Source organism: Ursus maritimus, unplaced genomic scaffold, assembly GCF_017311325.1.
Source record: "Ursus maritimus isolate PB19 unplaced genomic scaffold, ASM1731132v1 scaffold_8, whole genome shotgun sequence".
In the NCBI taxonomy this organism is placed as follows: domain Eukaryota; kingdom Metazoa; phylum Chordata; class Mammalia; order Carnivora; family Ursidae; genus Ursus; species Ursus maritimus.
The window spans coordinates 80,577,782-80,593,062 of record NW_024426996.1 but is presented as its reverse complement, the minus strand read 5'-3'; the positions used below and the strand labels follow the sequence as shown (position 1 = coordinate 80,593,062).

At 46.6% G+C, this 15,281-nt stretch overlaps 1 protein-coding gene across 3 annotated transcripts in view; it reads left to right on the top strand.

The window, feature by feature from the left end:
• Nucleotides 1-15,281, top strand: part of LOC103676619 (E3 ubiquitin-protein ligase RNF4) — a 207,227-nt gene that overhangs the window by 144,756 nt on the left and 47,190 nt on the right. For all 3 annotated transcript variants that reach the window (XM_040625119.1, XM_040625117.1, XM_040625118.1), the window contains exons 10-14: nucleotides 2,803-2,950; nucleotides 10,543-10,620; nucleotides 12,069-12,181; nucleotides 12,312-12,554; nucleotides 15,023-15,176. In XM_040625119.1, the coding sequence (XP_040481053.1) occupies nucleotides 2,803-2,950; nucleotides 10,543-10,620; nucleotides 12,069-12,181; nucleotides 12,312-12,554; nucleotides 15,023-15,176 (736 nt within the window). The remainder of the gene's footprint in view (nucleotides 1-2,802; nucleotides 2,951-10,542; nucleotides 10,621-12,068; nucleotides 12,182-12,311; nucleotides 12,555-15,022; nucleotides 15,177-15,281) is intronic.

The following is a 15,281-nucleotide window of genomic DNA, read 5'->3' as shown; positions in this document are numbered from 1 at the left end:
ATAGTTGACTCATTTAAAGTGTACAAATCGATGGCTGTTGGTATATTACATTACTAATTTTTGAAAATTGTGGTAAAATACATACAACACGAAACTTGCCAGGATTAATTACATTCGCAGTGTTGAGCAACCACCGTCCCCAGTGTCTGTTTCTAGCACTTGCCTCATCACCCCAGACAGAGACTATCACTGTGAAGCAACGACTCCCATCCCTTCTTTCCCCCGTGTCTCTCATAATTCTTTAACCTGCAGGCCCCCACCCCACCCCTTTTTCCCTTCCAATTTCTCTGTTGGAGAACCTGAACCGTCGGCCCCCCAGCGGCACCCAGGATCTGGGCCCTGCAGCGTGTGCACTCATGGAGCACCACACAGGCTTTCTGTCTGTGCTGCCTGAGAGCCGGTGGTGGGTCCAGAAGCTTTGTCGAACTCGTGTCTGTGGCAAGACCAGGAGCCCCACCGTCTGCTTGTTTGTTGTTGTGGGCATTATTAGTGATTGCCTAACTGGTTTTTATTTTAAATATATGATATTCATTGTCAGGGATATGTTGAATTAGGCTTGTGAATAAACTTGCCAAAACTGACTTTATTTCATTCTCCTTATGTTGCACATGCACACTATTTGTAGTAGATGTTACCGTGAGGATGTGTCCGTGGCGCTCTCGTGTGTTTACGGAGTGAATATTTAGACAGTAACCTGTTTGCTGAACCACTCGTGTCGTGCAACCATGAGGACGTTCCTTGTTTTCTGTCTGGATTCCAGCCCAGCTTGGCTTGAATGTAAGCCCTGTGCCTACACATTGTGCTCTGATCACCCCATCAAAGATGTCCCAGGACCCCTGGCTGCTTTGCTCTCCATTGGCTCAAAATGGAACCTCTGTCACAGTATAGGAGAGCAGTTCTCACATCCAGTAGGAGGGGAAGAGAAGTGTGTGCTGGGCAGGTGCCTGTCCCCCTTAACATCCCTGTTTTCCAAGTGGTGCTAGAGGAGTGGGGTGGCATTATGTAGAAGGCAGGCTTTTCGTGAAGCATGGAAATCCGTCTGTAATGAGCAAGGTTGTGGAAGCAGGAATGGGGAGAAAGTGGCTGCTCCGTGGGCTGGTGAGCAGCAAGACAGAAGGGTGTGTTCTCAGGCCCGAGGGCCACCCAGTGGCTGTGCAGAGCCCAGCCAGAGTCACTGGATTCTGCGTCTTGAGGAGTTTTGTATCCTGAGGGGCAGAAACAGCCTTAGAAAGGACAGCCTTAGTGTTTGAGAGAGCCTTAGTCACTGTGTGGGTCAGTCTCCATTTCTTTCCTGTCTCTGGCCTCCCCTAAACACCTATTCGGTTAGGCCTGGCTTCTGCCTGCTCCCTCCTTGGCGTGAATTTCACAGTTGGACATGTGTGTAGATAACTTGAGCAGCTGTGAGTTCATTTGCAGGTTCTCTGTTTTACGCAATAGTCACAAGTGGGACCCACCCACAGGCGGAGACAGGGGAAAGGGGAGGGAGCCATTTGTGCCCATTGCGAGCGTCCTAATTTTAAAATTACTTTATTGTTTATATTTATTATAAAACTATTAGATTGTGATGCAGTGAAATTCTGAAAATATACAAAATCATGAAGAGACATAGGTACTGTAAATAGTTCAGTGTCCACCCCACACACATCTTTAAACATGATGGCATTAGTCATATCTTCACTTAACATGGGCACACGTGTAAGTAAAGTAGACATGAACGAAGAGATGTAATTACAAGCATCGTAATAGGCACCTAGTTATCTGGAGTACCTTTGTCTAGATGTGGATTCCCACTGTGTAGCTTCCAGTGTTTTTATGTCGACACTGCTGATCATTCCTGCACATTGTCTTTTTGCCCCTGAGTGACTATAAATGTTGTTTTGATTTTGAAATTTCTTGTCGAGTTGCCTTTATTACAGTTGTTTTGGTTCCAGCGTTAATGTATTTAGATATTCAGACAATGAGCAGTTTCTGATGACATGTTAGCTGCTGTCCCGCTTGGCTTTCTGCTCACCCCAGGCCATCCCCTGCGCCCCCCCCCCCCCCGTATTCTGTTTCCCAAAAGTCTGGGTGTTTTCCTCATTGTTTACTGTATGTGTGTTTCATTTTCGGTTCATTTTCTCATTTGTCGTCTTACCAACTTTCTTAAATAATATAGAATAAATAAAACTATAAAATATATTTCTTTGAATCGAATTTTCTGTTTTACTTAATTTGAAAATCAAGTCCAAGTTTTGTATTTCTCATTAAATGTTGTGTTTTCTCTGGGTCAGTGTATTTCATTGGGGAAAAATAGGTTACAACTCCACATTTAGTAAACTGAACTGCTAGGCCTCATTTATGTATGTATGTGTGTATGTATATGTGTATGTCTGTAGAGAGGGAGTTGAGGGAGGGGCAGAGGGAGAGAGAGAATCTCTAGCAGACTCCCCGCTGAGCATAGAGCCTGAGATGGGGTGTGATCTCTTGACCCCGAGACCATGACCTGCGCTGAAACCCAGGAGTCAGACGTTCAACTGACTGAGCCCCCAGGTACCCCAAGGCCTTAGTCTTGTAGAACAGTCTTATTCACCACTGACTTTTTTTCTTTTGAATTCTTACTTGTTTGAGCTTCTCCTTTATGCCAGACTCTGTTCTGGAGGTACCTTGCATATGTATTTGCTGATCCCTCACGGCAGCCATGTGTGGTGTGTGGTGGTGTCCCACGTGTCACGTTGGGAGAGGAGGTGACAAACAAGCAGACCTCTGGTCTCTGGCCCAGAGCCTTTGGGCCCCTTTCTTTTGCTGAAATGCGTCTCTCCCTAGGCTGGGAACCACGACACATGACACGTGCAATGAGGACACATACAGCACCTTGCTGCAGCGGTACCAGCGCTCTGAAGAGGAGTTGCGTAGGGTGGCTGAGGAGTGGCTGGAATGCCAGCAAAGGATCGATGCCTACGTCGACGAGCAGGTGAGTGTGTGCCACCAGGACTTGCTGTGGGTAAGGCACATGTGCCAAGGTGACAGGGAAGGTACAGGTGGGAGGAGTCTGGCTGCTGACTTTCCAGAGGGAACTGAGGCCCTCTGGTACCATGGTGGCCTTCACCCAGCTATGCCTGGGGGTGACAGCAGCTGTTCGTTGGGTCCACGTTGACCTAGCGACACACAGTGTCACCTGCATAGGCTGCTACCTGGCTCAGTGTCACCTGCAAGAGCCCATGGGGCCTTGGGGAGCTGCTGAGCCTTGTAATTTCAGGAACCATTCACAGAACGCTCTGCTGCTCAGAGCCCCTTCTCTGTCTCTAACTATCTAGAGAGGGAGTGCAGACAGAACATGGTTGTGCTTGGCAGGTGGCTTATAGGCTGGGAGGAAGGCCCAAGAAGGCAGGGCGCTCCTGTTGGAGAGGGGGCTGAAGGGCAGGTGCAGCTGGTCAGCAAGAGCCTCTTGGGGACACAGAGCAGGACTTCCACAGGGTATCCCAGCCAGCCTGCCTGCCTTTCTAAAACCACGGGAGGGTGGGTCAGAGGAGGGGGCATTCAGAACAGCCCTTTTCAAGGTAATAGGGTATAAGGAGTAATAAGAGAGCACTGACAGCTCTGTACTTTCCTTTTCTCTTTTTCTTTTCTTTTCTTTTTTTTTTTTTTTTTTTAAGATTTATGTGTTTATTTTAGGAGAGAGCATGGGGATGGGGGCAGAGGGAGAGAGAATCTCAAGCAGACTCTGCACTGAGCACCAAGCCTCACATGGGGCTTGATCCCACGACCCTGAGATTGTGACCTGAGCTGATGCCAAGAGTTGAACGCTTAACTCAGCCACTCAGGCGCCCCTCTGTATTATACTTTGGAGACTCTGGGGTTTGGATCAGGGGTATCCGCATCCTGCCTTACTGCAGCCCCTGTGGACTCTCTCTCATCTCACTTTATAAGTATGACGAATATAAATGCAATTCTAGTTTCAGAAATCCTTTCTTTATTTCTCCAGTTGAACGGGGACTAAACACATAAATGCCCCAAGACAACTCTTAGAAGAAAGGAAGGACTGAGACTTTGCTAAGATTGAGAAAACCTTTGGGAACAGTAATTTCTTGGTGTAGTTGTACCTGAAGTTAAATGCCTATTTAGGAATATAATACATGGAGTTATCACTGCTATTCTGACAAAAATGGGGTATGTGTAAAAATAACAGTATACTTGTTTTCTCTAGGAAGGAAAATACAGTCTTACTTTAAAAAGTAAAGCTGAAATTAAATTTTATTTCTTTAACAGTACATGTACTTACAACTCTAAATGTTTACAATAAGAAGCAGGAAAGATCTCACTTAGATCAGCTGCCTAACTTGGCAACTTAAGGATCTAGAGAAAGAAGACAAGCTAAACCCAAAGCTAGCAGAAGGAAAGAAATAATAAAGATTAGAGCAGATCAACAAACTAGAAAATAGAGGAATATCAGTGAAACCAAAAGTTGGTTCATTAAGATCATCCAAGTTGACAAACCTTTAACTATATGGGCTGAGAAAAAAAGAGTCCGATTATTAAAATCAGAAATGAAGTGGGAACATATTACTGATTCTACCGAAGTTAAAAGGATTGCCAGAGAGTACTGTGAACAGTTGTACAACACAAATCGGATAACTTAGATAAGCGGACAAATTCCTGCAAACAGAACCTACCAAGACTACATCACGGAGACATAGAAAGTCTGAATAGACCTACGACTGGTAAGGACACTGAAGCAGTAATCAAAAATCTCCCCACAGAGCAAAGCCCAGGACTTGACGGCTTCACAGGTGATTTCTCCCAAACATTTAAAGAAGAATTAACACCAATCCTTCCCAGACTTTTCCCAAAAATTGAAGGGGAGAGAAGCTTCCCAGCTCATTCTGTGAGGCCAGCGTTACCCTGATACCAAAGCCAGACAAGAGATACTGTAAGACCAGCATCCATGATGAACACGGATGCAAAAATCCTCAGCGCAATACTAGCAAACAGAATTCAGCAGCACATTACGAGGACTATATACACCACGACCAAGTGGGATTTATACCTGGAACGCAGGTATGGGTCAGTACCCGAAAACTGATCAGTGTCATATGCCGCACCAGCAGAACAGAGGGGGTAAAAAAAACACAGGATCATGTCCATCGATACACGAAAATCATTTGACAGTATTTAACACCCTTTCATGATAAAAACACTCAACAAACGAGGAACAGAAGGGAACTGCCTCCACATGGTAAGAGCCATATTAAAGAACCCACAGGAAAATCATACTCAGTGGTGAAAGACTGAGAGCCTTTCCTCTAAGATGAGGAACAAGGCAGGGTGGCTTGCCTTCACCACTTCTATTCCACGTGGTACTGGAAGTTCTGGTCAGAGCAGTGAGGCAAGAAAAATAAAAGCCGTTCCATACTGGGAAGGAAGAAGTAAAATTATTTCTGCAGATGATATGATCTTACGTGTAGAAAATCCTAAAGACTATAAAAAAATAAACGCGATTAGAGTAAATGAATTTAGCAAAGCATCAGGAACAAAGTAAATGCACAAAAAGTGTTATTTCTGTATGTTAACGAACAATCTGCAAAGGAAGTTATGAAAATAATCCCATTTACAACTGTATCAAGGGTAAAATACAAATTAATTTATTCGAGATAGAAGGCTTGTACAATGAAAAGTATTAAAACGTTTCTGAAAGAAACTAAAGATGAAAGTCGCCCAGGTGGCTCAGTTGGGTAGGCATCTGCCTTCGGCTCAGGTCATGATCCTGGGGTCCTGGAATTGAGCCCCAGTTGGGCTCCCTGCTCAGCGGGGTGTCTGCTTCTCCCTCTGTCCCTCCCTCCACTCATGCTTGAGCTCACTGTCTCTCTGACTCTGAAATAAATAAATCTTTAAAAAAATTAAAAAAAAAATTGAAGACATAAAGGGAAGCACATCCCATGTTCATTGGAAGACTCAATAATATTAAAATGTCCGTGTTAGCTAAAATGGTCTACAGACTCAGTGCAATACCTATCAAAATCCTAAAGTCATTTTTGTAGAAATAGAAAAACCCATCTTAAAATTCATATGCAATCTCAGGGGACTCAGAATAGCTGGAACAGTCTTGAAAAAGAACAACAAATCTGGAGGACTCAAACTTCCTGAATTTGAAACGGACTACAGAGCTATAGTAACCAAACCAGCGTGGTGCTGACATAAAGATAGACCCTCATGTGTGGTCACGTGACATTCAGTAAGGGTGCCAAGACCACTCAAAGGGGAAAGGACAGCCTTTTCAACAAACGGTGCTGGGGAAACTGCATATCCCCGTGCAAAAGATTGACATTGGAGCCTTACCTCACACCATATGCAGAAATTAACTCGGTGGAAAAGGACCTAAATGGAGGACCTAAAAATATGAAAGAACATTAAAGACATTAAGTGAACCAAACCAGACACAGAAGGACAAGTATATTAGCACTCCACTTATATGAGGTACCTACAGTAGTCAGACTCCTACTAGAGACAGAAAGTATAACTCATGGGGACGAGGGACTAGGGGAGGGGAGAGCGGGGGGGTTTTCATCGGGACAGAGTTTCAGTTGGGGAAGATGAGAAAGTTCTGGGGAGGGATGGTGAGGATGTTTGCATGATAATGTGAGTGTACTTAATACCACTGAACTGCACACCTAAAAATGGTTGAGACTGGGGGCGCCTGGGGGGCTCAGTCTGTGAAGCGTCTGCCTTCGGCTCAGGTCGTGGTCTCAGGGTCCTGGCATCCAGCCCCGCATCGGGCTCCCTGCTCAGTGGGGAGCCTGCTTCTCCCTCTGCCTCTGCCCCCCCAAGCTTGTTTTCTCTCTCTCAAATGAATAAACAAAATCTTTTTTTAAAAAATGGTTAAGATGATAAATTTTATGTAACATGTATTTTACCACAATAAGGAAAAGGGAAAAAAGGTCTTCCCCCCCACACACAAAGAAAAAAATCATCCTCCTTACCAAAGCAACCAGAAAATGTATTATTTTCACTCACCTATCAAGAAACCATGATGCCACTAATACACATTAAGGAAACCGAGCGATGTTAGCAGCATCCAGAGGGCACCAGTCGTTCCGGAATCCTTGGAGTGGACATGAGTCGCTTCTAATCAAGTAGTAGTTTAGAAATTATTAGTGATTCCAAGGTTTCAAAACACCTGTAAATAATTGAGTATTCATAAATTTAAGTGTGGACTTGGGACACGGGTAACAGCTTGGAGATCACTTGTTCTGCTTGCAGTTTAAACATACCCTTTATTTGTTGTTGGACACATACAGAAGCCTGCAGGCACCCAAATGTTTGGAAAAATTAATCCCAGAGGATGTGGGGGTGCGGGTCAAAGAGGAGGTTTCTTTCTTAATTCTAGCTTATTGAAAATCTTTTCCTTTTTTTTTTAATTAAAATTTCATTTTATTTTGGGCTCCTGGGTGGCTCAGTTGGTTGTGTGAGCCTTTGGCTCAGGTCATGATCCCAGGGTCCTGGGATTGAGCCTCTAGTTGGGCTTCCTGCTGAGCAGGGAGTCTGCTTCTTCCTCTCCCCATGCCCCTATGCCTGCTCATGCTCTCTCGCTCTCTCTCAAATAAATAAATAAAATCTTTAAAAAAAATTTCCAGTCATATAAATTAAAAAAAAAAAAGATTTTATTTTATTTTACATGGGCTCCATGGAGCGCAACATGGGGCTTGAACTAAAACCCCAAGATCAAGACCTGAGCTGAGATCAAGAGTCGGATCCTCAACTGACAGAGCCACCCAGGCACCCCTCCTCCGAAATCATTTTTTAAACGTGTGATAGTAATTGCTGCTTGTGAGAGGAAAATGTTTTTCCTGAAAGCGGCAGACGTACAGGACATAGACGAGAGCCGGCTCCAGCATCGAGTCCATCCAGGGAGGTGGTGCACATTGCTGTGTTTAGGTCGTGTTTTGTATTCTGTCTGATGGTTTTACAGTTCATGGCTTCCATCAAGTTTTTACCTGGGGCTTCTGGGGCTGGGGCCGGGGCCGGGGCTGGGGCCGGGGCCGGGGCCGGGGCCGTCCGGCTGTTGGCATTTTACCCGGCACCCTTACTGACTCTACAGGAGTTTCTGAGTCAGCTGCCTTGAAGTTTCTAGAAGCCGTGTCTCCTATGAGTGATAGTTTTGTGTTACCTTTTCCGCCGTTTGCACTGTTTGGCTTCAGTTAGAGACCTCAGCTCGTCACAAATTAGCGTAGCTGGCGGCACTGTGTGCTGCTCCGGCTTCACGGGGACGGCTGTGCACTCGTCCCATGAAGTCCCATGCCTCCCGTGGGTACTGGTGAGTTTTTAACACATTAAGGAAGTTTCCTTTTTTTCTAGCTTATTTAAGTTATGATTTTTGTAAAAAACAGGAATAATATTGAATTTGATTGTATGGTTTTTCTTTCATGTATTTTTCTCTTTGAAGTAAGACATTAGGTTTCCTAATTTCGAGACATGCTTGCATTCCTGGGATTAAAGCCTATTAGATTATGATATATATTCTGTTAACCCATTAGTAGATTTAAGTAGCTAATATTTTATTTAGGATTTTTGGGTTTGTATTCTGAGGCATCATTGAGTGTCTTTGAGACTTTGTCTGTTTTGTATGAAAGTTATTTATCCTAATCCCAGAGAATGCATTGAGAAACTTTCCATGTTTTTTTAATTTTCAGTAATAGTTTACATTTTCTGTTCCATAAAGGGTTTGATAGAATCCACCCTATAACCTGGGGTGTGATTTCTTTTTGTACAGAGGAGGAGTGAGGACTCCGTATTCATATTCATATTACACTTTGTCATCTGTTTTGGGGTTCCTCCTTCTTGAGCGAGTTCCACAAGTTGATGTCTGCCTAGGAGATTGTCCATATCATGTAGACAAGGGATGACGAGCTTGTGCTCAGAGGGGAGCGATCAAAGGGGGGGGGGCGTGGCTGTGGGAGAGCTGCTGTGCTCCCCTGCCTGCCTCCCTGCCCCACTTTGCCGAGAAAAACACCTTCTGCGCCAAGAGGAAATGCCCTACCCTCAACCAGGAGGGCAGTGAAGGGCGGAGTGCCTCAGAGCTGTGGGGATGTCCACAGAATCCAAAGTCTGGGCTTAGGTGAAATCTCAGGAGCTATTTTGTTGACTCAGCTTTTAAAACTCGTTGGGCAGGCACAGCAGAATATCCCATGAGCCACCTGCTCACAGCATTTCTGTGGAGGTGAAGGTCTCCATTGTACACATACGTCCTCCTGGGGTTTAAAGGAGACCTCCTCTGCCTGTGTCTGTCCTAGCTCATGCCCACGGTTTTCCGTGGGGCCTTTTCTTCTCTTGGTCAGCCTAGGAGGGTGTCTGGAGGACCAGCATTTTCGGGTTTATTGAGCACATTTGCTTCTTTGTTTTCCTGATAATTTCTGCTTTTACTTTAATTTCTTTCTGCTTTATTCGTTTCTCATTTTGTTTTGTTTCTTTGGCTTCTTACGTGGAACACATACTTTTCAGTCTTCTGTTTTGTTCTCTCATAAACACACTGAAGCCTGTACATTTTCTTCTGTGTGTTGGGTGCATCTTACATAATTTAATTTGTGGGACTTTCATTGTCCGTGATCTCCATGGACTGTAATTTCAACTTTGATTTCTTCTCTCACAGTTTAAACTATGTAAATTTTTTTTCAAATGCATGAATTTATTTTTTGAAATTACTCTTGTTTTGGAGGGTTTATTGGTACTATTTCTTGCCTGTGGGATTCAATATGTCCCCCTCCCCTTTTTTGTTTTAATAATTTGGAAGATATATATCCCATATTTCTCTTTTTAGGAAATATTCTTAAGTTTTCAGTAATTACAAGAACACATGTAGATAAACATCAATATTTAGTCATTTCAGAGCCTCTCCCACCCCAGTAAAACTGTACCTTGAGCCCATTCTTAATTCCCTATTCCTCTCAATTTGGTTTCTTTTTTAATTGTGGTAAAATACACATAACAGAAAACATACCATTGTAACCATTGCTCAGGGTCCAGTTCAGTGGCAGCAAGTCTGTTCCTGTTGTGGCACAAGCCCCCGCCCTCCACGTGTAGAGCAGCTCCACCTTCCCCGACCGACCCTCTCCCCCAGCGCCTGGCTCCCCATCTTCCTGCTGTCTCTGTGCCTTTGACTCCGCCAGGGGCCCTGTGCGGGGTGGGGGGGAGTCCTACAGAATCTGCCCGTGGGGCACGTGACCATCCACGCCAGCTCAGGCTGCTCGGGTCTCTGCGCTCAGAGTCGCGCATCTTCACGTTTCTGCCTCTGGCACAGGCATGTGACGGGCGCTCAGTACCGGCTGAATGCTCGCTTACCGCAGTGACAGATTCCGCTCTGAGATCTTCATTTCTTTTTTAAATGTGAGTTCCTCCGTGTTTGCCACGCGAGCAGAGCACGTGGGAGAGGCGGAGCGCCGGGCCGCGAGTCTGTGTCGTGCCTTCCCCTGTCTGCAGGGGAGTTGGTCACGTGCGCCGTTTCTGAAATCTCCACTCGCAGACGCCCGGCTGGCTCTTGCTGGCACTAGGTTTTTGCTTGCATCTCCTTCCTAGATGACAATGAAAACGAAACAGCGCATGCTGACGGAGGACTGGGAGCTCTTCAAACAGAGGCGGTTCATTGAAGAGCAGGTAAGGCTGTGGGGAGGCTGCGCGCTGCTCAGGGAAAAACCCCGCCATTTCAAGGCCACACTGTGGGTCTGCTCCTGAGAGTGTTGTTAATCCTGGATAAATTAGTCTCCCTTATCCCATGTCCTTCTCTTCTGTATGCCTCAAGGAAAATCCCATTTAATCGAACGACCCACGCTAGCCCACAGCCACCTGAGTCCCTGCTATGTGGTCCCCTCGGAGGCGGCTGGTGCCGTGAAGTCACAGAGCTGGGAGTTGGCCCGATTCACAGGCCTTCCCACGTGGGCCTGTGCCGTCCTTTCAGTGTAGCTGCTGACAACACTGCTCACTCCCTCCTTCCCCACAGGCTCTTCCCTACGTCTCTGCACCCCACTGTGGCTGGCTGGGGGGCCCTGCCCCGATGTCCTTAGGATACTTGACTTTGGAAACTTGCTTCCTTTGATTCTCATCCACAAGCTGGCATCTCTTCTGCTTTCTCTCCAGCCAGCTCTCCCCCCCGCCCCGGCATTCCTNNNNCATTGGTGGCCCTTGGCCTTAGCCCCCCTCGCTGGTGTCCTTACCCCTGTGGTCTCCTCTGGGCACCATACTGGGCTTGCTCACCTGCTCCCACCCCCCAACCCTTCCTGTGTGGCTTCTAGCCTATCAAATGGCCCTTCTAGCACCACCCATCCCATTGCCAGAGCTGGTCTGTAGGTTTCTTCTCTGAAATCCAGATGCTTGCCTTGTCGACTGGAAGTTTGAGTGCCACTTGCTAGGTAGCTCCTTGATCTGCACCCTTCCTGTGTCAGTCCTTGTTCCTGCAGTGGGTGTCCTCCCCAGCTGGGCGTCCTCCCACCCACCTGCTTCTGTCATGTGTCACAAATGCCTTCTAACTCGTGGGCACTCTGGTGCTGTGGCTCTGCATGTGCAGGCCCCACCCCGTCCCGTCCCCCAAGACCCCCTCCTGCTGGGCCCAGGTGTCTCAGTGATGCCTAGCTCAGTGCTCTGCCCTGGATTTGGATTCCCTCTTCGCCTCTGACAGAGTTACCAACACCGCGTCCTCTGGCCCCTGCTTGGGCCTGGCGCCCTGCTGAGCTGCTTTTCTGCCAGGGCACCTCCCGCATCCCGGTTTCCTGTTCCAGGCTCTAAGCTCCTGGGGGGCCACAGTTTAGCTCTGCGCTGCTGGTCCCTAGTGAGTACTGAGCACACAACTGGTTCCAGGTAAAGGCCAGGTGTCTGCTGGTGAGGCTCCGGCCGGGAAGGTTACTGCTCCCCGGCCTTTGTGAGGCTTGGGCCTGCGGCTGCTGTGCATTTCAGCTCTGCCCCTTCCTGGCCCTGTCACGCTCTAGGAAGCTGTGGCCACTGGCTTCTGAATGCGCATGGCACATACTACCATGATTACTGAGAAGCTGAACCACCTGACTGGGGGTATGTTTTGCAGAGTTAACCTCTCGCTTGGTGATTTTCTCTAGCTGACCAATAAGAAAGCAGTCGCCGGTGAGAACAACTTCACGGATGCCATGAGGCACATGCTGTCCTCCCGGCTAAGCATGCCCGACTGCCCCAACTGCAACTACAGGAGAAGGTGAGCCTGTGCTGTCGTGTGGGCGCAGCGGGCCTGTGGGACCCACGACCTCAGTAGAGGCGCTGACCCTGACAGAGCATGGTCTGACCTCTCTTGGCTCTCTGGGTAACTGTCCTTCATTCCCACTCAGATGTGCTTGTGATGACTGCAGCCTCTCACACATCCTCACTTGTGGTGTCATGGACCCCCCCGTCACTGGCGACATCCACAGTCACCAGCTGCCCCTCCAAGTGGATTCTGCTCCCGACTATCTCTCTGAGATGCGCCCACCTAGCGTGTCCTCAGCAAGCTCAGGGTCAGGCTCCAGCTCTCCCATTACAATTCAGCAACATCCCAGACTCATCCTCACAGACAATGGCTCTGCACCAACTTTGTAAGTTGTGACTTTGTAATAAGATTTCAGAAATTTACGTAACCCAATAATGAGAAATATGGACAGTAATGTCTACAGAAGTACAAATATCATTATAGTGCTTTTCAAGAAAAAGGATCCTTCATTTTTCAAGCAACTTTTAAAATACGAAATCAGTAAACCCAAACTTTGACACTATTTCATTACCTGAAAGAAAAAGTACGGTAAATTTATAAATGCCAGTAAAGCAAAATCCATGTTGGTATGCAGGGAAGTGTCTCTTCAGTGCTGGCTTCACGTTTCCTCATTTTATTTGAGGGTCATCAGCCCGAAGTTCATTCCGCCTCATTGTCCGTTCAGCATTCATGCTTATTTCCATGTCTTGCTAAAAACTCAGATGATCACTTTAGCAAGCGATTGAAAGGTTCTGTTTTCCGTGTTCCCACATTATCTAGAAGTACATTTTTTATGAGCGAGGTGGCTGTGTAGCTGTCGCCAACTCACACTGTAGGTGAGTGGTCCCACATTTCTCAGAGTTGTGACCCTGTCATTTGTTGAGGCTTACCACTCTAACTTCTGGATGGGTTGCACATGGATGTGTGTTTTTATTTTATTTAGGTAAACTTGGGTTTGCATTTTGCTTATCGTAGAGTGTGTGGCTGTCGGAAGCCCCGTGGAGGTGATGGACACCAGCATGGTTCCCAGTGGGAGGGATTGTTGCCCTGCCCTTGGGCTGCTCAGCTTCTCTCATATTTCTCACTGCCTCCTTCTGGATTCCGCCGATGATTCTGAGGCTTTTCTTCAGAGTCTTGCAGTCCTTGATATGGATCTGGTCTCAAAACACAAAATAATTCTGAAGGGATTGGTCGGAACGCCATGACTCTGTTGAGCTCGAGCTGCTTTCTAGTCCCAATACCCTGTGCTCTCTCTGGGAGCCTGTGAAGGAGGGTTGAGGGTTGCCCAGCTTTCTAGTCCCAATACCCTGTGCTCTCTCTGGGAGCCTGTGAAGGAGGGTTGAGGGTTTCCCAGCTAGCTGTTTGCGAAGCTCTTACAAAAACATACCAAAATTAAACACGTATGGTCTAATAAAAATTTATGTTAGAAAAGCCCATCCCTGCTCGTGTGTCACAGCTGCTGATGTTGGGTGTGGGCTCGTGGGCTGTGGGCACCTTTCTCCGTGGGCCGGGATCACCCGCGGCTGCACTGGGTCTCTGGCCCTTCAGCTGCTTGGGATGAATGTCTTTCAGACATGGACTACTTGGACTTGAAAGCCTCCGCTCTTGCCTTTGGTTAGTGGCATCTCCTTATTGGTGTCATTACTAAGTTGGTTAAAGAGAATTGTGCGACTGGAGTCTCTGTACTGCGGGGCTCTCTAGTTTTCGTGGGCTCTCAGGTAGATGAAGCCTGTCTTCATTACATCGAGCAAGTGATTTAATCACTTCATGTCTGAACCTTGGCCTCCTCATCTGTGAATCGTGGTGGTGGTAATGTTTCAGGAGGTGGGTGTAAGTGTTGACCAAGGCCACACGTTCTATCACCTCAGGTGCCACAGGCCTCAGGAGACCTGAGCAGCCTTTGCTTGGTGGGTGCTGTGGGTGCTAACTTTGGTGAGCTCCAGATTCCAGCATGTTGTGTTCCCTCTTTTTCCAAAAATGGAAAGGACATCTGAGTTTAGCAATTCTGGACACTCTCTTAAATCCAAGAGAGCCCTACTTGGTAGGATTTTTCCTTCTGGAAGTTACTGTATTTGGAGCCTGAAGACAGACTCAGAGGCATGTTTATCGTCCTGGCGGGGTGACCACGTAGGGTCCGTGCCTTGCATAGTCTGCACTGATGTGGGGACTGTGTGCCCGCCCTTTTCACGCACCAGAAAAATGTATGTTTGCAGTGGCCTTCATCGGCTACAGTCTTGAAATTTACCTGCATTTTTTTTAGTAAATCTTCCATTTGCCCATTGTTTAGATGTCTTGTTAAAGCTGATATTTAATTAAGATCATGACTAACTTGTTGAGAGCTAGCCTTGTAGTAAAAAAAACTTTTAGTATTTTCTCACCTAAGTGCCTTTCAAGTTTTGTTCAGCTAGCTATGTCTGAAATTTTGGTGGTTCTTTGTACCCCCTTTAATTCTAATAAAAAATTAATTGTGTCTGCTTGGAAATGGCAGCGAACAGTTGTACACCAAGGCACTTCAAGCCAAATGGAAATGCAATAATAACTAATCTGATTAAATTTTGGCCGTTTCCCAGATATTTTTCTTCTTTTGGCATTTTGTTTTCCATTCTTCTACATAGCACAAATGGTAATCTTTCAGGCATTTCCCCCCAGTGTTCAGGTTACTAAGAGATGTTGCGAAGTATGCGTGGTGCTCAGTGTAATACTTTTGTAAACCAGAACGGTGTCCGAAAAGGAAACGTCTGTGCTTAGTGGGTGGTTCACTCACTGTCCCCCGTGGGTGAGCAGCCTCGTGGTGACCATCTCTGCCTGTCTCAGTTGTAGTGATGATGAAGACGTTGCACCACTGTCAGCTAAATTTGCTGATATTTATCCACTGAGTAACTACGATGATACTGAGGTGGTGGCCAATATGAATGGAATCCACAGCGAATTGAATGGTGGCGGGGAAAACATGGCTCTGAAAGATGAGGTATGGGCATGACTTCGTAGTGACAATAAATGGCATAAAGTGGTGATCTGGTGTCTTACTGTTTTTAATTCTTCCATTTTGAAAAAGTATAAATTACAAAGGTTG